Source organism: Arabidopsis thaliana (assembly GCF_000001735.4).
Source record: "Arabidopsis thaliana chromosome 1 sequence".
Taxonomy (NCBI): Eukaryota; Viridiplantae; Streptophyta; class Magnoliopsida; order Brassicales; family Brassicaceae; genus Arabidopsis; species Arabidopsis thaliana.
The window spans coordinates 24,876,779-24,897,804 of NC_003070.9; the positions used below are offsets into that span (position 1 = coordinate 24,876,779).

At 35.0% G+C, this 21,026-nt stretch overlaps 4 protein-coding genes, 1 non-coding gene and 1 pseudogene across 6 annotated transcripts; 5 read left to right on the forward strand and 1 right to left on the reverse strand.

The window, feature by feature from the left end:
* Positions 1 to 2,086: 2,086 nt before the first annotated feature.
* On the reverse strand, positions 2,087 to 3,442 carry AT1G66710 (annotated as a pseudogene). The gene has a single exon.
* Positions 3,443 to 4,401: 959 nt separating this feature from the next.
* AT1G66720 (S-adenosyl-L-methionine-dependent methyltransferases superfamily protein) lies at positions 4,402 to 5,702 on the forward strand (the record flags this gene model as incomplete). The annotated part of the gene is made up of 3 exons (NM_105342.1): positions 4,402 to 4,532; positions 4,625 to 5,278; positions 5,373 to 5,702. The coding sequence occupies exons 1-3, from the start codon at positions 4,458 to 4,460 to the stop codon at positions 5,700 to 5,702; spliced, it is 1,059 nt and encodes a 352-aa protein (NP_176844.1). The 5' UTR covers positions 4,402 to 4,457.
* A 1,585-nt stretch (positions 5,703 to 7,287) lies between these two features.
* Positions 7,288 to 7,618, forward strand: MIR163. The gene has a single exon (NR_139899.1). It is a non-coding gene; the product is annotated as a microRNA ath-MIR163 precursor (primary transcript).
* Positions 7,619 to 7,902: 284 nt separating this feature from the next.
* LIG6 (DNA LIGASE 6) lies at positions 7,903 to 15,268 on the forward strand. Its single transcript, NM_105343.3, has 19 exons — positions 7,903 to 10,481; positions 10,657 to 10,774; positions 10,866 to 10,947; positions 11,033 to 11,135; positions 11,238 to 11,334; positions 11,621 to 11,723; positions 11,801 to 11,932; positions 12,055 to 12,102; positions 12,416 to 12,513; positions 12,604 to 12,669; positions 12,914 to 13,073; positions 13,249 to 13,356; positions 13,574 to 13,623; positions 13,716 to 13,750; positions 13,856 to 13,917; positions 14,025 to 14,186; positions 14,266 to 14,354; positions 14,486 to 14,585; positions 14,737 to 15,268. Exons 1-19 carry the CDS (start codon positions 8,213 to 8,215, stop codon positions 15,043 to 15,045), a joined length of 4,191 nt encoding a protein of 1,396 aa, NP_176845.2. The 5' UTR covers positions 7,903 to 8,212; the 3' UTR covers positions 15,046 to 15,268.
* Positions 15,269 to 15,561: 293 nt separating this feature from the next.
* Positions 15,562 to 17,098, forward strand: SGA2 (ASF1 like histone chaperone). The gene is made up of 3 exons (NM_105344.4): positions 15,562 to 15,916; positions 16,216 to 16,331; positions 16,405 to 17,098. Exons 1-3 carry the CDS (start codon positions 15,808 to 15,810, stop codon positions 16,768 to 16,770), a joined length of 591 nt encoding a protein of 196 aa, NP_176846.1. The 5' UTR covers positions 15,562 to 15,807; the 3' UTR covers positions 16,771 to 17,098.
* A 646-nt stretch (positions 17,099 to 17,744) lies between these two features.
* On the forward strand, positions 17,745 to 20,481 carry CAK4 (CDK-activating kinase 4). Its single transcript, NM_105345.5, has 6 exons — positions 17,745 to 18,098; positions 18,185 to 18,483; positions 18,559 to 18,667; positions 19,550 to 19,675; positions 19,751 to 19,986; positions 20,063 to 20,481. Exons 1-6 carry the CDS (start codon positions 17,997 to 17,999, stop codon positions 20,235 to 20,237), a joined length of 1,047 nt encoding a protein of 348 aa, NP_176847.1. The 5' UTR covers positions 17,745 to 17,996; the 3' UTR covers positions 20,238 to 20,481.
* The last annotated feature ends 545 nt before the right edge of the window (positions 20,482 to 21,026 follow it).

Genomic DNA, 21,026 nt, shown 5'->3' on the forward strand with positions numbered 1-21,026 from the left:
GAATGTTATATATTTGGACAGTGAACCTAAATATTTTTTAGGCCATCAGATCAGATCATCAGGTTAACCGGGTTTGACCATAAGTCAATAGATTAAAATTTGTTTAATATATTTGATATTTATACAAATTTATAAATATAAAAATAAAAATAATTGTACTATGTTTAACAAAATAACAATAATAATAGAAAGATTAAAAACTTAAATCTAACTAAAACCATAATAGAATAGTGATATGAATAACCAAATATTTTTCTAAATTAACTGAATATTGAATACACTAAAAGTTTGAAATCCTAAATTTTATGTTAAAATCATCGGGTCGTAGGTTCATGGTGGGTTTTTGTCGAGTTTTCTGGTTTTGAAATTATCAAATATTAGCATAAACCCAAACCGAGGAAGTGTCTGAGTCGCAGTTTAACAGTCAAACTAGATGATTTAGGTAGAAAACATATATCTATTTTAGAAAGTCTCTATAGTAAAAAAATGTAATTATTGTGATAGTTTTGAAATATTTAAAAATTGAAAAGACTGAAAGTCTGAAAGTTTCTCATTTTGAGAGTTTAACACATAAAAAGTATTTTTTTTTAACAACCGATAATAACTAGAACTCAAAAGAATCATTTTTTAAGAATGTTCTTACATATGTATCTCATAAGAAGTTTGAAATTTCTGATTTCAAAGTCTCTAGTCTCTTATAGCTTATAAATAATTAATACTCTATAAGGTAGGCTATTCCTATAAGAGATTTGTCCCTTTCAGTGACTTAAAAGTAAAAAAATATGTGTCTTGGCGTAGTTAAACCGATGTAATAGACCGGGTACTTTATTAACCCCGTTGTTACGTTCACGTGACGCTTCCTTATTGCAATAGAATTCTTTGTATGCATCAACGATTATGGACATTATCGCTTACTTCTTTTTGCTAAAGAATTATCGCTTACTTCTTCCTTTTGTTATTTATACGAATAGCCATCACGTAATCTTGCATTTTTCGCATAATTTTTCTAAGATATTATCCGAGAAGAATCAGCATTAGACTGCACTGAGAAGGAAGAAGATAGTACTATGATGGGGATTTTGGGTCAGCAATGCTTGCTATACTTGAGTTTTTCCAAAGCAAAGAAGAAAAGTCAAATCTTTTGTCTTTTTTGGTCAATTATAATTTAGGAAAACTAATTAATTACTCTTTTGGCATTAACGTCTACATCATTTTCCTCCCACGACTTTTCAGCATATCTTCTTTGCTTCCCTTTCATATCTTCTCATCAGTCATGCATGAATTGTATTCTTCTTAAAGAATATATAATTGATAACTATTCAGTTTTTGATTAATTTGTATAGTTCAAAGCGATCAGAAAATTGATTGTTAACAAAACAATTTCAGAGATTTCAACACGAAAAAAGTAAAGTGTAAAACAAGGACCAAAAATAATGAGAAAATATGAATTTGTGAAATCTTTGAAATAGAGTTAGTCGTGAAAATCAGGCTGGCTTTGTCGATGATTTAAGCTCTTGCTTCACTTCCGAAAATCATCTCAAATATTTATTTATTTATTTATTTATTATCATTATTATTATTATTATTTTATCTCAAATATTTACTTCATACAAATAACTTTGAAGACATATAGACATATTGTGAAATATATTTCAGTAATTTATATGTTTTTAAGGGAAATGTTTTATCTAAAACTCTACAGATTCAAGCAATATAAATTTATTTGGATAATTTGTCTTTCTTTTTTATTAAAGATCATTTTTGTTTCTGATTTATGTTTATTGCAATTTTTGTTTAGAAAGAAGTTAGTATAATTTTATTATTTTATATATGAGTTTGTTTCTACCGGCATTATTTGTATAAATTCTAACGTTAAGATTTTATTTTTTGGCGGTTGGACATTAAAAAAGAAAAATAAATAATTAGTAAGCTATAAGCTCAGTGTCGAGTTGTCATATTGTGTTAACAAAATGATGCCGTTTTAATCGTTGAGATTTTTTTTAATGAATAAAAATCTCAATAAGAACATATAATGTAAGAAAATATGAAAATCATCGTAAAGGTATAAGTGTAAAGTGAAGTTATTATTAATTTGAAGGATAGGGGAGAGTACAAAGACGCTAAAGACGAGAACTGAAGAAATTAAACACATAACTTAACAACATATTTGGATCATGGATCAGTTCTTGCGAATCACAATGAGGTACTGCATTCCGGGTTTGGCATTCTGGAGGGGAGAAGGCCTTGAAGGAGACGGGCAATATCTTGAGGTCTAACGGAAACTCATTGTTAGAGTGAATGATATCCTCAATAGTGAACTTCACATTCTCCTCAATGATTTGCCTAATCTCGCCGAGTTCTGCAAAGTAAAATGAGGTTTTGAAAGAGTCCAGCTTGCCTTGGTCGATTTTACCCTATTTTTAATAAAAACTCTATTAAAAAAAAAGATAATGTTAGTTAGTACTTAATTATAGAATTGTAGGTAATCTTTAAATTTCAAATTATGTACCGTTTGAGCAAGATCACTAAGAGGTTCTCCGATAAAGTCCATTACGATTCCTTTAGGGGTCTCGGACATCTTAATTAACTTCGTCTCTAAGACACAATCCTAAAAGCAACATCAATCCTCCGGGCACGAGCTCTTCAGCTCTAGCATCCATAGATTCTTGGTGTCGATAGAGTATTGATCAAGACACGCATTCTTTACCGCTTGGTTGAACGCGATGCACTGCATGTCTTTGTTCCACAAGGGAGAGTCGCGGTCCATGATCGCTTTGGGTATTTTCGAGGTGAAGTGGAATGTGTAACTCATGACTCCTATGTTAGAAACTTTCCTTAGGAAGAACACGGTCGAAGAAGGAACCAGGAACTCCAGCGCTATAGTATCTTCTCTCTAGAGAAAGTGTTTGAAAGAGAGTGTTGAAATCATTGATGCTAAAGTCGTTGAAGAGAACATGGAAATCGATGTGTACGTATGTCGGGGTTTTGTCCGTCTCTCTATGGTATTTTTCTTCTACCAAGTATGTTTTGGACTGACACAAAAGTGTTAGGTCCACTCGCAAAAATCGAAGTCTGCTATACCGAACCGGTTCGAAAGGAAATCGAGGCTGAGGTTCGCTGAGTTCGCCTTGGTCATCTTGTCCTTCACCACTTCTAGCAATGCTCTCTGTATAAAGAGGAGAATTCTAAATACATAGATCATCGGAATTAAGAACCTAGCTAACTAGGAGACCAAATCATTTATATCTAACATAAACCTGATACGAATTAAAGATTGTTGGTTATATCTCTCAGGACCTTCTCCTCCAATCATGATCAATCTGGAGTAGTAGTGACGATATCTCTCTCCCTTGGTTTCAAACTTATTGAAGAATTTTGGGGGCCACAATCAAATGCTTTTCATGAATTCTTTTCCTTCGACGAATGCTTTTTAGTTTGGTTTTATCTTCAACAACTATATACTAGACGATATCTCATGCTTATATGCAATGATAACAAAATAAAATAAAAATTGCTAAATTAATTTTCTCGACAATTATTGAAAATTTTATAAATACATATCATAATTGTTATCATATTTAAGAAGATTATTATCACTATAAACTGTATTAGACTGTTTATGATAATGTCTTAAAGTAAATCCAAAGTTATGTTTATGGATGGTAGAAATCTAGTATAAATTTGTCTACCAAAAATACCTTTACCCTATTTTTCAAACCTAAGATTTTAGTAGATTCTCCGATGAAAATTCATATGAACTTCCAATGACTGATCAAATGTTATTTTTTACTAAATCTCCCATTTTAGTAGACGTAGTTCTATCTTTTAATACTCCAACTTTGAGATAACAAGCAAAAATAGAGTTGCCTCCATGGTGAGACAAATATAAAAGATATTTCGAAGCTTTATGAAATTAAGTATATATTTGTTAAAATTTACTAACTTCCAATTTTGAGAAATGTTAGATTACATACATCTGTGCTTTTTTTTATCTTTCATCTTTAAAACAAAATTGAACATTCATTTTTATCCTTTTCATCAGAAAAACAAGAAATAACTTTTTTAAGAAAGAGAAAAACATGAAGAGTGTTTAAAAAGACTCGTTTTCAATCTTTTGACAGATTTGTTTTGTTTTTCAAATAATATTAAAACATAAAACTATAGAAGACGAAAAACAAGAAAAGAGTCCACCATAGACATCCATGATATTCAAACATCAAACTATATTCTCCCTTGTGTGCACCATCGACTTTGTAAATCCTTTAATCGTTTCATATCTTACATTTTAACTTCTTGGCAAAACTAGTTTAAGGTACAGTGTAATTAAGAGAAGAGATTTCAAATGAAAAATTAGTATAAACAAGCATAGAGGCGTCCATAGATCATCACAATTCTCATAACAAAGTAAAGTATCAAACAAGAAAAGAAAAGTGAGAAAAAAGAAAGCGAGCGAAATAATGTCACCTACTCCAGAATGGGTCATGGTTGGAGGAGAAGGTCCTGAGAGTTACAAGCAGCATTCTTCGTATCAGGTTTATACATAACAATTGATTTTTAAATTCTTAGCTAGAATATGAATTCCTAAGATGTATTTACAGGCTTCTCTTTGATTGGGGTTTTATAGAGAGATTTGCTGAAAGCAGCAAAGGATAAAATAAACGCGGTGATTTCAACGAACCTCAGCCTCAATTTGATTTCGAATCGGTTCAGTGTTGCGGATTTCGGTTGTGCAAGTGGACCTAACACTTTTGTCGCAGTCCAAAACATAATAGATGCCGTGGAAGAGAAGTATCTTAGAGAAACCGGACAAAACCCGGACGATAACATCGAGTTCCAGGTCCTCTTCAACGACTTAAGCAATAACGATTTCAACACTCTCTTCCAGGGACTTCCTTCTGGCAGGAGATACTATAGTGCTGCCATTCCTGGTTCCTTCTTTGACCGTGTTCTTCCTAAGCATAGTATCCACATAGGAGTCATGAATTATGCTTTTCAATTCACCTCCAAAATCCCCAAAGGGATCTCAGACCGCAACTCTCCCCTCTGGAACAGAGACATGCATTGCACCGGATTTAACAACAAGGTCAAGAAAGCGTATCTTGATCAGTTCTCGCTCGACTCCAAGAATATATTGGATGCTCGAGCTGAAGAGCTTGTGCCCGAGGGATTAATGTTGCTTTTAGGATCGTGTCTAAGAGACGGTATCAAGATGTCGGAAACATATAGAGGAATAGTGTTGGACTTAATCGGAGCCTCTTTAAATGATCTTGCTCAGCAGGTATATAAATAACGTTATCTTTTAATCTTTAACAAACCATCTACAATGAAAAAACTAACATTATCTTCTTTAACCTTTTTTTTATAACAAAAAGGGTGTCATTGAGAAAGACAAGGTGGAGTCTTTCAACATCACACTCTACATTGCAGAAGAAGGCGAGTTGAGGCAAATCATAGAAGAGAACGGGAAGTTCACAATTGAGGCATTCGAGGATATCATTCAGCCAAACGGGGAGTCGCTTGACCCCAAAATCTTGGCTGTCTCCTTGAAGTCTGCCTTTGGAGGTATCCTCTCCGCACATTTTGGAGCCGAAGCGATGATGAAAGCCTTTGAGCTCGTCGAGGCCAAGGCACACCAAGAATTTTCTCGTCTCCAGAATGCCAAACCCACAATGCAATACCTCATCGTACTTCGCAAGAACTGATGAGATCATCCAAATATATCGTGAATCTTTGTTTCCTCCATGCATTGTTGCTTCTCTTCTTTCCTCTAGTGGCTTTTGTCGTCTTCTTCTTGTTGTTGATGTTTTCTTAGCGTCTTTGTATTCTCCACTATCCCACAAATAAATTATGTTTATGGTTTATGATTACACTTATACATATATGCAAGTGATGTTGACAAATGATATGGAACTGTTATATCATGATCTCTTCTGAGAGAAAAAATCACAAGACTTCTAGTGCGGAAGTTTTCAACTCCGACCTATTAGAAATGGATCGAATGTTTTGATATTATGATAAGTTATTACAAGATTGGGGTGAACTCTTTGTTTTGAGTTATTAATACAATACCTTAATATCTGTTCAGCCTAATTAGAAAATGATATAAAGAAATATGAATAAGTAAATATTCTAAACGTTTTCTAAATCTTACATTAATAATCCTGTTATCGCAATGACCATGGGATTCCCAAAGCCGTCCATTTAAAGTGAAAAAGAAGACAATGATGATGGTGACGTGAAACAAAGTGTGGACATATCCACATAAAATTGGAAAGTTAATGGATTTCGTGTTTCATTCTAAGTTTATGTTTCGATTCTTATTAGATAAAAGACTTTTTTCTGCCGCATTTATATTTCTTGTGATGGTGTTGGTAAAGACGGTGGAGCAGCAGATGCTGAAGATAACGTTCAGAAAAGTGTGTTACTTATGCATATATTGTCTATTTCTTTTTCTTTAACGTTGGGGCTTTGACATTTTCTGAAGGTATTTTAATTAGTTTAAATAATTGTAAGATTAGTTTAGAGCTTATCTAGGGTTTTGTGACTTAGCTCACCATTTCATAAAATGACAATATGCATCTAATAATTTGTATCGAAATAACATCATTTAAAAGCCTGTTATATTTTTATATATTGAATATGATGTATAATTAATGCATAAATAATAGTAGAACCCTCTTTTATTTATACTTATACTTGATCATATACTTTACATAATATAAACAACAAATAGGTAATCAATTTTGTTCGTGTGTGGTGTAGACAGTTAGGATTTAACAAGATCAAATAAAAAAGACCTTTTCAAATCAAGCCGAGACCCACGACAACGACACACTACCCCAATAATTGTTTACACAATCATAAATACCCAACGACCGGCCAATGCGTATCCACTAGTGAATTGATACTTTTAAGGTTAAGAGAAAATGAGGTTTATTTTCGTACACGTCATTTGGTGTACTGTCTCGACCACATTCACATGTTTTCTGAGGTCGAGAAACTATTTTAACTAACACGGCACTTAAAATTCAACTGCAAGATTTTTTGAATGGAAGACTTATTAGTTATTACCAAATCAAAAGTCTTCTGATCATCAAAGGAAAATTAGTATAAATAAGCATAGAGGCGTCCATGGATTATCACAGTTCTCATCAAATATTTGAAAGTATCAAACAAAAAAAGGAGAGTGAGAAAAATAAAGAGAGAGATAGAGAGAGATCATGTCCACTACTCAAGAGCATAGGTCTTGATTGGTGGAAGACAAGTACCTTAGATAAACCGACCAAAACCCGGTGGATAAAATCGAGTTCCAACCTCTTCAACGACAACGATTTCAACACTCTCTTCCAGGAACAACTTCCTCCAGGCAGATGATACTAAAGTGCTGGAGTTCCCGGTTCCTGAGAGTGAGTCCATATCAAAATGCGCATTCGTTATCACTTGGTTGAACCCATTTGGGGATTTAAATTTGGAGGTGAAATGGAACGCGTAATTGATGACTCCTACGTGGAACCTCTTCTTAGGAAGAGCACGGTCGAAGAAGTAACTGCGCAGTGCTTAAATCGTAGATGCTAAAGTCGTTGAAGAGGACTTGGAACTTCGATATTATCCCCCGTGTTTTGTCCAGTTTCTCTATAGGTTGTGCCTGAAAATATGGGTTTCTAGGTTTAATTGATGAAAAGAGATAACGTAAGTCATGCACATGTAATTAAATTCATGCCCCTAACTATTAATTCTTGCAAGTAATTAAAAAATAAAACGTACACAAAATATATTTATGATCACTAATCCTTTTTAACTACTAACATTAACGATTTGATCTATCAATGTCTAATGATTTCAGGGAAATTTTTTGTTTCCTCATGTTTACACGTGTCAACATCCTCCGAAGGAATGCAAATGGTTGTGGAAAAAAAAAAAAAAAAAAGAATGCAAATGGTTGAGCTCGTGTTGGGCTTTGTTTTCTTATTTTGTTTTTTAAGGGCTTTAGTGGCCCATGTAAGTTATGTTTCATCAATAAAACTCCACTTATAAGAAAGAAAAAAAATGGTTACAACCGAAGTCCAAAAAACCAAAATAGTGACGTAAAAACTGTTGCTTAAACAATCTGAAGTCTGGACGCTTGATTTGATTCCTTCCGTTTTCTCCAAAACCAGACGAAGGCAATCCCTAAACCGTCACATTTTTGGCGCCAAATTTCATCTTCCTCATCATGGCCTCTGATTCCGCCGGAGCCACAATCTCCGGCAACTTCTCAAACTCCGACAACTCAGAAACCCTAAATCTCAACACTACGAAACTCTACTCATCAGCAATTTCCTCTATCTCTCCACAATTCCCCTCACCGAAACCAACATCTTCATGTCCTTCAATCCCTAATTCAAAACGAATCCCTAATACTAACTTCATCGTCGATCTCTTCCGCCTCCCACACCAATCATCCTCCGTCGCTTTCTTCCTCTCACATTTCCACTCCGATCACTACTCCGGTCTCTCCTCTTCCTGGTCCAAAGGAATAATCTACTGCTCACACAAAACCGCTCGTCTCGTTGCAGAAATCCTTCAAGTTCCTTCACAATTCGTTTTCGCTTTACCTATGAACCAAATGGTTAAGATCGATGGCTCTGAAGTTGTGTTGATTGAAGCTAATCATTGTCCAGGAGCGGTACAGTTTTTGTTTAAAGTCAAATTAGAGAGCAGTGGATTTGAAAAGTATGTTCATACTGGAGATTTTAGATTCTGTGATGAGATGAGATTTGATCCGTTTCTTAATGGTTTTGTTGGTTGTGATGGTGTTTTTCTCGATACTACTTATTGTAATCCTAAGTTTGTTTTTCCGAGTCAAGAAGAGTCTGTTGGTTATGTTGTTAGTGTGATAGATAAGATTAGTGAGGAGAAGGTTTTGTTTCTTGTAGCTACTTATGTTGTTGGTAAAGAGAAGATTTTGGTTGAGATTGCTAGGAGATGTAAGAGGAAAATCGTTGTCGATGCGAGAAAGATGTCGATGTTGTCGGTTTTGGGGTGTGGTGAGGAGGGAATGTTTACTGAAGATGAGAATGAGAGTGATGTTCATGTTGTGGGGTGGAATGTGTTGGGTGAGACTTGGCCGTATTTTAGGCCGAATTTTGTGAAGATGAATGAGATTATGGTTGAGAAAGGGTATGATAAGGTTGTAGGTTTTGTGCCTACAGGGTGGACTTATGAAGTGAAGCGGAATAAGTTTGCGGTTAGGTTTAAAGATTCGATGGAGATTCATCTTGTACCGTATAGTGAGCATTCGAATTATGATGAACTTAGAGAGTTTATAAAGTTCCTGAAACCTAAAAGAGTTATTCCTACTGTTGGAGTTGATATTGAGAAGTTTGATTGCAAGGAGGTTAATAAGATGCAGAAGCATTTCTCTGGATTGGTTGATGAGATGGCAAACAAGAAAGATTTTTTATTGGGTTTCTATCGTCAGTCTTACCAGAAGAATGAGAAAAGTGATGTAGATGTTGTGTCACACAGTGCTGAGGTTTACGAAGAGGAAGAGAAAAATGCATGTGAAGACGGTGGAGAGAATGTTCCATCATCTAGAGGACCCATATTGCATGATACAACTCCAAGTAGTGATTCAAGATTGCTGATAAAACTACGTGATTCTTTGCCTGCTTGGGTCACTGAAGAGCAGATGTTAGATCTGATTAAGAAGCATGCTGGTAATCCCGTGGATATAGTAAGTAACTTTTATGAATATGAAGCAGAGCTTTACAAGCAAGCCTCTCTTCCCACGCCTTCCTTGAATAATCAGGCTGTTTTGTTTGATGACGATGTAACCGACCTCCAACCTAATCCTGTGAAAGGCATTTGTCCAGATGTTCAAGCAATTCAAAAAGGTTTTGACTTACCAAGAAAAATGAATTTAACAAAGGGTACTATTTCTCCTGGGAAGAGAGGCAAAAGCTCGGGCAGTAAGTCAAACAAGAAGGCCAAGAAAGATCCAAAATCAAAACCAGTTGGTCCAGGGCAGCCAACACTTTTTAAGTTTTTCAATAAGGTCTTAGATGGTGGATCTAATTCTGTTAGTGTTGGTTCAGAGACTGAAGAATGCAATACAGATAAAAAGATGGTCCACATTGATGCTTCAGAAGCATACAAAGAAGTGACAGATCAATTTATTGATATTGTTAACGGTTCTGAATCTTTAAGAGATTATGCTGCTTCCATCATTGATGAGGCTAAAGGAGATATAAGTAGGGCACTGAACATCTATTATAGCAAACCCCGTGAAATACCTGGTGACCATGCAGGTGAGAGAGGACTCTCTAGCAAAACAATTCAGTATCCGAAATGTTCAGAAGCATGCTCCTCTCAGGAGGACAAAAAGGCTTCAGAAAATTCAGGACATGCAGTCAACATATGCGTGCAGACATCAGCAGAGGAAAGTGTAGACAAGAATTATGTATCTCTACCTCCTGAAAAATATCAACCTAAAGAGCACGGTTGGTGTATTTATATGCACAATCTTATAAATTTTATACCATAATCAGTTAAACTTTCCTTAAATTAGAGAGAATTTGTTTGCAGCAAATTATTTGCGGTGTAGTAGGAATATTTAGTCAACCAGCTGCAATATTTCTGTGCATCTACACCAATATGTGTTTTGGTAAAATGCAGCTTGTTGGAGGGAGGGACAGCCTGCTCCATATATCCACCTTGTCCGAACATTTGCTTCTGTTGAAAGTGAAAAGGGAAAGATCAAAGCTATGTCTATGCTTTGCAACATGTTTAGAAGGTTGCCTACTCTCTTTCTTTCTCGTTCACTCTATTGAATAAGATGCAGCAATGATAATTGGTACTTAAATTTGTGTAAATTCATCCATCAGCTTGTTTGCTCTCTCTCCAGAAGATGTTCTGCCCGCTGTTTATCTTTGCACAAATAAGATTGCCGCTGACCATGAGAATATTGTCAGTTTACGTTTTATCTCTTCTTCCTTCTCTTTTTTTTTAAGTAAACCTTTAAGATTTTTCTGATCATGTATCAATTGGACAGGAGCTTAACATTGGTGGAAGTCTAATCTCTTCTGCATTGGAAGAAGCATGTGGAATAAGTCGGTCTACTGTGAGAGATATGTATAATAGCTTGGGGGATCTTGGTAAAGGCAATTCTGTGCCATCACAGTTAACTTTTACCCTTTTAGGTGTTATTCCTTACTGTACACCCTGCTGAAACGGGCTTCAAATATCAAAATTCTCAGGGGATGTTGCTCAGCTATGTCGACAAACGCAAAAGCTACTGGTTCCTCCACCTCCACTTCTAGTTAGAGATGTGTTTTCAACTCTACGAAAGATAAGGTAAAGAGCTTAACTGGTAATAAATTAAATGATTGTCTATGGTCTCCAGATAGCTATTCGGGGTCTTGAAAGTAAGTGGGGCTATCTTTAAATGGTAAATGTTATAGATAGACTTTCTACTTGAGCAGACTCGTATGTGATTTCTGTCTGGTAATTCGTTAAAGCTTTCTTTCAACGAAAGCACACTTTCATTGTTAGTGGATCATTATAATGATCTTTGTTCTCTACCTCTCATGTTTTTACTAACATGAGGTCATTCCAGAAAGCTCCTAACAGTTTTTCTCAGTGTGCAGACAGGTACTGGAAGTACTAGGCTAAAGAAAAATCTCATCGTGAAGCTAATGCGCTCTTGTAGAGAGAAAGAGATCAAATTTCTTGTTAGAACATTGGTAAGAGTTTCTCACAAATATTTTTTCATCATATTGTTCACAAGTTCCGTGTTGTAAGCAGTGATGTCCCTGTTCAGGCCCGTAATTTAAGGATTGGCGCTATGTTGAGAACTGTTCTACCTGCACTTGGGCGAGCAATCGTTATGAATTCTTTCTGGAATGACCATAATAAAGAACTATCAGAAAGCTGTTTCAGGGAGAAACTTGAGGTTTGATTTTATTTTCTTTCTTAGTTCAGACAAAGTCTTTTCTTGTCACTTATCAAGTCAAGTGTGTATAAAAGTTTATCTTCAAGCGTATACGTTGTTAAGAGGAAGCTTCAAAATTTCAGGGTGTTTCTGCTGCAGTAGTTGAGGCTTACAACATTCTTCCATCTCTGGTGAGCTTTAATTGTCAACCTTTACCTTCCCGGCCTCTTTTTGCTTTGCCATTTTTCACGCGAAATTACATTATTTAATTGTTTGCATTAACTTCTGATTATGCGGTTAACAATTTTAGGGTGACTTGATCAAGAATTAGTGAAAAAATTAAGAAACTATTTCTTCTTAATTATTTGTTTTCTGAAAAAAATGGATTCCACATGTTTATAGCATTCAAATTGTTTGTTCTTTGACTTACTCCGTTATAGCAAAGTTTTCTAATATAGACATCAAGCTCAATACATTATATGTTTTCAATATGTTTTCAAACAGGACGTGGTTGTTCCTTCTCTCATGGACAAAGACATTGAGTTTTCAACGTCAACTCTGTCAATGGTCCCAGGGATACCTATAAAACCCATGCTTGCAAAGTAATTGTGCAGATACTCACGACATCTTTGTTTGCAAGATAACGATTAGAACTGCTGATCGCATGCCTTTATTGCTGCTTTTCATTGCAGAATTGCTAAGGGGGTTCAAGAATTTTTTAACCTCTCCCAAGAAAAGGCCTTTACTTGTGAATACAAGTAAGTTTGTCTCAAGAACTTCTATTAAACTACTACTTGAAACTGATAAATTTCTGATTATTAACGGAATGTCTGTTTCTTTCAACTCACAACCCTTGAATCTTCTTTGCATTCTGTAGATGTCATTAAATGTTATGATAGAGTTGATATTGTTTCCATGAGTTGTATTTGCACTCTATTGATCTCCACTAATCTTCTCTGTTTCCTGATATACCTTAATATTATGCCTAAATATGACTTTCAGATATGATGGCCAGCGCGCCCAGATCCATAAGTTACTTGATGGTACTGTGTGTATCTTTTCTCGGAATGGGGACGAAACAACGTCCAGATTTCCGGATCTGGTTGATGTCATAAAACAGTTTTCTTGCCCTGCCGCTGAGACATTCATGTTGGACGCAGAGGTAGGAGAATTTTCATATAATTCACTTTATGCATCTTTATCTATTCAAACCCACATCTAGCTATGCACAGGAAAACGAGGGAAGGGACCTTTTTCCGGTTTTCAAATTCAACCTGTAATTGCTCATCATAAATTCTCTTGGTCATACGTGGTGTATGGTCTTTTTATGGTTTTAGGTGGTTGCCACTGATAGAATAAATGGAAACAAACTCATGTCATTCCAAGAGTTATCAACAAGAGAGAGAGGGAGCAAAGATGCTTTGATAACTACAGAAAGTATTAAGGTATTGAACACAATATCTATACAACCCAATTGAATGTTAGTATGGAAGTTCCACATCGTTTTACAATGAGATTTATTTTTCTCAGTATATTCGACGAAAGTTTTCCTTTTCATCCTATTGTATCCTTTGAATACAAAATTCTTAGTCCATTGTCATTTTTGTAGTTTTCAATATGTTCTTCTAGATGTATTTCTTTTCTTCTAATGGCTTTCTGCAGGTTGAAGTCTGCGTCTTCGTGTTTGATATTATGTTTGTCAATGGAGAACAGTATGAGTCTTTTACTCACTATTTATATTTTCATTTGCATATATCCAAATACTTATATGTTGAGTTGTAATTTACTTAGCGTATCAATGCAGGCTGTTGGCTCTTCCCCTCCGTGAGAGACGAAGACGTGATTCCCATCATTTTCTTTTTTCCTTAACTTGATGCATTCATTTTCTCTACCAGGTTCATATATGTCCACTCTTATCTTACTTGGTTTTGCTTGAACTTACAGGTCTAAAGGAGGTCTTCCCTGAGACTAGGCCAGGTTATCTTGAGTATGCTAAGGAAATAACTGTAAGTGCTACGGTAGTTTCTCACCTAGAAGTTATAGGCTATAGCCTTCTTCTGTATCTAAGTGTTTTGGTATTTTCATTGAACTGATCATTGTTTGATTTTTATAGGTGGGAGCAGAAGAAGCGTCTCTGAATAATCATGACACATTGAGTAGGATAAATGCTTTTCTTGAAGAAGCATTTCAGTCATCTTGTGAAGGAATCATGGTCAAGTCTTTAGATGTAAATGCTGGATACTGCCCCACAAAGCGCTCTGATTCATGGCTCAAGGTCTCTTTGCTGTAAATTATCTTACTAAAACATAATGTGATGGAAATGGATTAAATAATGCTTTTCTTTTCTGGCTCAGGTTAAGCGAGATTATGTAGATGGATTGGGCGATACATTGGATTTAGTTCCTATTGGTGCTTGGTATGGCAATGGGAGAAAAGCAGGATGGTAGTAAAAACATATTTTCCAACTTTCTCTTTTTTTTTTTCTGAAAAGCAGAATTGTAATCATAAGTTTACTGGTAATTTCTCAAATGCATCTTGATGAATTCTGATGTTTTTTATATATTTTGTGTGTAGGTATAGTCCATTCCTTATGGCCTGCTTCAACCCTGAGACTGAAGAATTCCAGAGTGTCTGCCGTGTCATGTCTGGTTTTTCTGATGCCTTTTACATCGAGGTAATGAAAAGCTCAACTCTAACGTTGTTGTTTAATGATGAAACAGATGGGGTAGTAAATACGTTGGGTTTGGTCTATACTTGGACTCCTAATTGTCACGTGAGAACCATTTCAAGCTTGATTCTACTTTCTTATTTTGCTTATCTTGCAGATGAAAGAATTCTACTCGGAGGATAAGATCCTTGCGAAAAAGCCGCCTTACTACAGAACAGGGGAGACACCTGACATGTGGTTTTCCGCAGAGGTAGTTTGGGAAATCAGAGGTGCTGATTTCACAGTCTCGCCTGTTCACAGTGCCAGTTTAGGTCTCGTCCATCCATCGCGAGGCATCTCTGTTAGGTTTCCGAGATTTATCAGTAAAGTGACAGATAGAAATCCTGAAGAATGTAGTACGGCTACAGATATCGCAGAGATGTTTCATGCTCAAACCAGAAAAATGAACATCACTTCTCAACATTAACACGCTTCCTATCTGCTTTTGGTTCGTTTAGACTTTTTTTTTTTTTTTTTTTTTTGCTATCAAGCACTTGCAAAGTTGCAAGGGTGTTTAAATAGGAACCTAACTCACAAAATATTTTTTGTGGTTTTTAATCTGTAGGTAGAATGTGTAAATATTTCTACCTAGAACTATGTGAATATTTAACCCATCTGTATATATTATCTATGTGCGTCACTTTTTCTTTTTTGATGTCGTAAACACAAATGGTAACACTGGTAACAAAATATTGAAAGATAGAAAAAAAAAAAAGTATATAGGATATGATTGGTAATCTCTTATTTGTGTCACTAATCGATTGAATTCTATATTTTTTTCGTATTTATGTGTTGGACACTAAAATTATCAAATATTTAGCAAATTTCCCTGCTGCATTTCGTGAGTTAAAGTATTCCTCCCGCCAATTCAACTTAACCGGTAGTAGCCGGTCACCATTCCAACGACAACCGGTTATAAGAAAGCCATCCCCAAAATTGAAAACATTTTCATCGTCTTCTTAATCAAAAAAAAAAAAAAAAAAAAACTCTGAAGCTTCTTCTTTGATTAATTCTCTCCTGGGGAAAAAAAACCCTAGCTCTTCCTTCTTCTCTCTTCTCTTGAATTATCTGCTTTCGAATTTTTTGAAAAGGGAGAAACTTTTTCATCTGGGTCTCTCTCTCTCCCGAGTTTGGATGAAGTTTATTGAAACCTAGGGTTTTTCTCCGACTTGGTTGTTGATTAGAGATAATGAGTGCAATCAAAATCACCAACGTCGCTGTATTGCATAATCCTGCTCCTTTTGTTAGCCCTTTTCAGTTCGAGATTTCTTACGAGTGTTTGAATTCTCTCAAAGACGGTAAAAATCTCCTCTTTCTCCTTCCCCTGAATTGTAATTCATCTCGACTTTATTTAGGTTTTAGTCTCTGCTGATTCTTATGGATTGTTTTCAACACCAATTTGTTGCTGCTGATTGTAATTGGAACATATTGTTACCTAATTGCTTTGTCAGAGTCATGCTCTAATGGTTTGTTTTCTAATTGATAATCTAGAGTCTTGTTGTCTATTAGTTGGATTTATCTATGCACAAGTTCTTGGTTAACATTGTTATAGGGTGAGGATAACTTAGATAGACCCGTGCTTTTGCTTGTGGTACAGATTTGGAATGGAAGCTTATCTATGTAGGCTCAGCAGAAGATGAGACTTATGATCAACTTCTAGAGAGTGTGCTTGTAGGGCCTGTTAATGTTGGCAACTACCGCTTTGTATTTCAGGTAACATATGCACTACTACCTCTTCCAAGCACCAACAAAGTCTTGGTCTAACTCTCTATTACTACTGTTACAGGCTGATCCTCCGGATCCATCAAAGATTCAGGAGGAAGACATCATCGGTGTTACTGTGCTATTGTTGACATGTTCTTACATGGGTCAAGAGTTCTTGAGAGTTGGATATTACGTGAACAATGATTATGAGGATGAGCAACTCAAGGAAGAGCCTCCAACTAAGGTTTTGATTGATAAAGTTCAGAGGAACATACTTTCCGACAAACCTAGAGTTACTAAATTTCCTATAGATTTTCATCCAGAAGAAGAGCAGACTGCTGCTACTGCCGCTCCTCCTGAACAATCTGATGAACAACAACCTAATGTCAATGGTGAAGCTCAGGTTTTACCTGATCAGTCAGTAGAACCAAAACCTGAGGAATCATGATCCTTATACCAAGTCTAGTTGAAGAAAAGTGGATGAGAATTGAGAACTATTGTCTCCACAGATGTTGCGCTTTGCTTTTCTGTCTTTCAAAAGCATTATATGCTGTTTGTTGTACTTAATTCTAGAGGCTTTAGGGAAGTGATTCTTGACATTTTTGTATGTTTATGTTTTGGGCAAAGGTTTTTTAAATCGAAGCAAAGCCAACAGTTGCCAAACAAGATTCTGAGTTCTGATGGTTGGAATTTGGTAATAGGTGTAGAATAACTTCCCTAGATTTTCTCAAGGTACAAAGCGACATTTGATCTTCATCATTTGTTGAAAAAAGTGCCGTTAAATGGTCATAGTTAGCATTGATGATGATGATTATCATCATCATCAACCATAATTCTTTCACCAAAAAAACATGAGTCCGTGATTTTTTTAGGACCGTTTCACAGTTGTTCTGCCAAAAATATGAGTCCGCATTTATTCACCAAAAAAAAAAAAAAAAAAAAAGTAGTACACATTACAATTTCTCGCCTAACGATTTTACTCTGTGGTAAACCGAAAGATAGTTAAAAACGGCTCCATTTCGATTACTTTGAAAAAAAAAAAATGTTTGTTTTGTTAAAAGAAAATATCTTTTAAAATATTAAAAAATATTTTATTCAAACTTTTATTAATACAGATCTAATTACTAAACTCAATAACATTATAAAAGCCGTGTTCGGCTAAGCCCAGTAAGCCCTATATGTTTTGAATAAATACGATATTTTATAATAAACAGATTGTTGTTTTTAAATACCTAATAATACATAATATATTCCTATACTTGACAATAACGAATAAGAATTATATTACCTATTATTTTGGATTTCGTAAAATTATTTTATATTTTTTTTAGGTAAATGGTAAATTTGTAAAAAATAGCTACTTTGATATTTATATTGTGTATTATTTTCTACTCGATAAGATTAATCATCAATAGTTCGAGGTGGAGGGTTAAATTATCTAGGGTCTGATGATCATGTAGAATCACTTCCTGCAAACAAATCACGAGTGTTAGCATATTTATGCTATCCACAGTATCATATGGCTGTTTCTGATTATTTCATAAATATAAGGTTCGTTTCATAAAACACAAAATCTTACGGGTATAAAATTGAAACCAAAGAATTCAATTTCTTAAAAGTGTTTCACTAGGAGCCCTCGTACTTCCTCGAAGTGTACCGGAGAATCTAAACCCAATGTCGAAATCCGGCGATAATCAACCAGTTGATAGATACCTCCGCCGTCAAATCCTCGGAGAAGGAACATACGGTGTCGTTTACAAAGCCACCGACACAAAGGTAAAATCAAAAACCCTTCCCGATTTCGTTTTCAATTTCATCAAGATTTTCAAACTCAACAATCTTCGATTTTGTGATTTCCTTAGACTGGGAAAACTGTAGCAGTGAAGAAGATAAGATTAGGAAACCAAAAGGAAGGAGTAAATTTCACAGCTTTAAGAGAAATCAAGCTACTAAAAGAGCTGAATCATCCACATATCGTTGAACTCATTGATGCTTTCCCTCACGATGGAAGTTTGCATCTAGTTTTTGAGTATATGCAAACAGATTTAGAAGCAGTGATTCGTGATCGTAATATCTTTTTATCTCCTGGTGATATTAAGTCTTATATGTTGATGACTTTGAAGGGTTTAGCTTATTGTCATAAGAAATGGGTTCTTCACAGGTAAGAAGTTATGCTTAGGTTTATAAAGATTTGATTTTGATTGTGTTGATGGTTTGTTTTTGGTGTGGTTGTTAGGGATATGAAGCCGAATAATTTGTTGATTGGAGAGAATGGTTTGTTGAAGTTGGCTGATTTTGGTTTGGCGAGGTTGTTTGGGAGTCCGAATCGGAGGTTTACTCATCAGGTATTGATGCTATGATTGATACGGTTTTGAGCTTGGTAGCTAGGTTAGTGTAGTTCTTGATGATCTTATTGGATTTATTGGTTAGGTATTTATATAGTTATTGATATTTATGGTTGCATTGGTAGCTAGATTAGTCTGGAGTTTGTAGTAAATATCTTGGTACTTCTTCTTGATGATCTATTTTGAATTTTATGCTCAAAATGAAGAGTCGGTACAGAGTATTGAGAAGATATCATACTTTATGTGTGTTTGGTTTTGGTGAGGTGAAAGATTGTATTGACATTTTTTTACCCTAGAAGATTCTGAGATTGATTAGTTATGAAGAAATCTCTTCTATTTTTTGTTTGAATTGACAGGTAGATTAGTCTTGTTCTTGATGATCTATTGGTTTTTTTTTGCTGGGACAAACTAAGAGTATATATAGTGCATTGAGAAGACATACTATGTTTTTAATTCGAATGCTTGCATACCTATGTTATTGGTTTCGGTTGGTGATTACAAGTTTAAGTTTCCGGATAGCATTTTGTTGATTACGGTCATATTAACATTTTGACTCAAGAAGATTCTGCAATTGATTAGTTCTGTAGAAGTCTCTTTTTGCTGGATATGGAAAAATTGATACAGAGTATTAAGAAGACATCATACGGTTTTAATTTTGATTCTTGCATACCTGTGTTTTTCGATTTTGGTGAGATGAGAGATTGATGGTTCAAAGTCACCAGATACAGTTTTGTTACTTACGGATGTATTAACATTGTTACTTTAGAAAGATTCTGAGATTTATTGGTTGTGTAACTTGTGTAGATATCTCATTTGGTTAGCTATTTGTATCTGCTTGTGGAAGATTCGTTAAGTTTAAATTGGTTATACTTATTCACACAGGTATTTGCTACATGGTACAGAGCGCCTGAGTTACTGTTTGGGAGTCGACAGTATGGAGCAGGAGTTGATGTTTGGGCTGCAGGCTGTATTTTTGCTGAGTTACTACTTCGTAGACCATTTCTTCCGGTAATGCTCTATACCCTTCGTACTTCATGTTTAAAAAGTCTGTAGTTCTCTAAACATTTCCTATACTTTCTTCAGGGTTCTACTGAGATTGATCAACTTGGAAAGATCTTTCAAGCGTTTGGTACTCCAGTACCTTCCCAATGGTCTGACATGATCTATCTCCCAGACTACATGGAATTCTCCTATACACCCGCTCCACCATTACGTACCATTTTCCCTATGGCAAGTGATGACGCTTTGGATCTTCTAGCAAAAATGTTCATCTACGACCCACGTCAAAGGATCACAATACAACAAGCTTTAGACCACAGGTATACTCTTGAAAAAGAAACCCACGGGACAAAAATTCTGTTTCATCACTCTGATTATCATTGGTTTTTTCATCAGGTATTTCTCGTCTTCTCCATCACCAACTGAGCCAGGGAAGCTTCAGATTCCAGCTTCCAAAGGAGACGCACTCGAACCAAAGGCCTCCGAGCAAAACCAACATGGAAATAGCCCAGCGGTACTGTCTCCTCCTGGTAAAATGAGGAGAGTGATGGGTCCTGAAGGATTCACTTGAGAAGATGATGTTTCATTTCTTTTGGAAAATATCAATGGATATGCCCAGAAGATTTCAAAATTAGATTTTTACCATTGATAATTCAATATTAGTTAACTATCAAAGAGAAAAAATTTAAAGCCATAAATGTCCTTCTTAGTTCTTACTTTGTTTAATTTACCAAATATGTCATGTATCAACTATTGTTATAATTTCACTATATATCAACTATCTTACCATATTAATATAAATATTATTCAGATATTTAATATGTTAGCACGTTATATTCAGTATAACATGTTATTATAAAGTTAAATTGATTATTTCATATTAATTTGTATGATATGGTAAATGGTTTAATACGATATATAAAAATTTATCGTGATACTATACTAGTTAACATATTAATCAAATAGTTATATATATTTAGCACGATACTATACTAGTTAACATGTTAATCAAATAGTTATCCACATAAATCATAAATATTTTATGCAATCCAATGATAAATACGACAGTGTCGTAAATTTCGGATGAATAGTGTCTTCAGGCAGTTGATGAACAGTATCATGTCTAAAATATCCGGTAATAAATAGTGTTTTGAGACAATGACATATTTAGTAAATTAAACAAAATGAAAAAGGAAATTTATGATTTTAATTTTTTTCTCTTTCATACTTACCTAATATTAAACTATCTATAATAGATATCTAATTTTCAAGTCTTCCAGGCATATACATTAATATAGCTCTTTCCTTTTTTCCTTTCCTTGACTATAATCACTAATGGAGAGGTATATACAGTAATGAC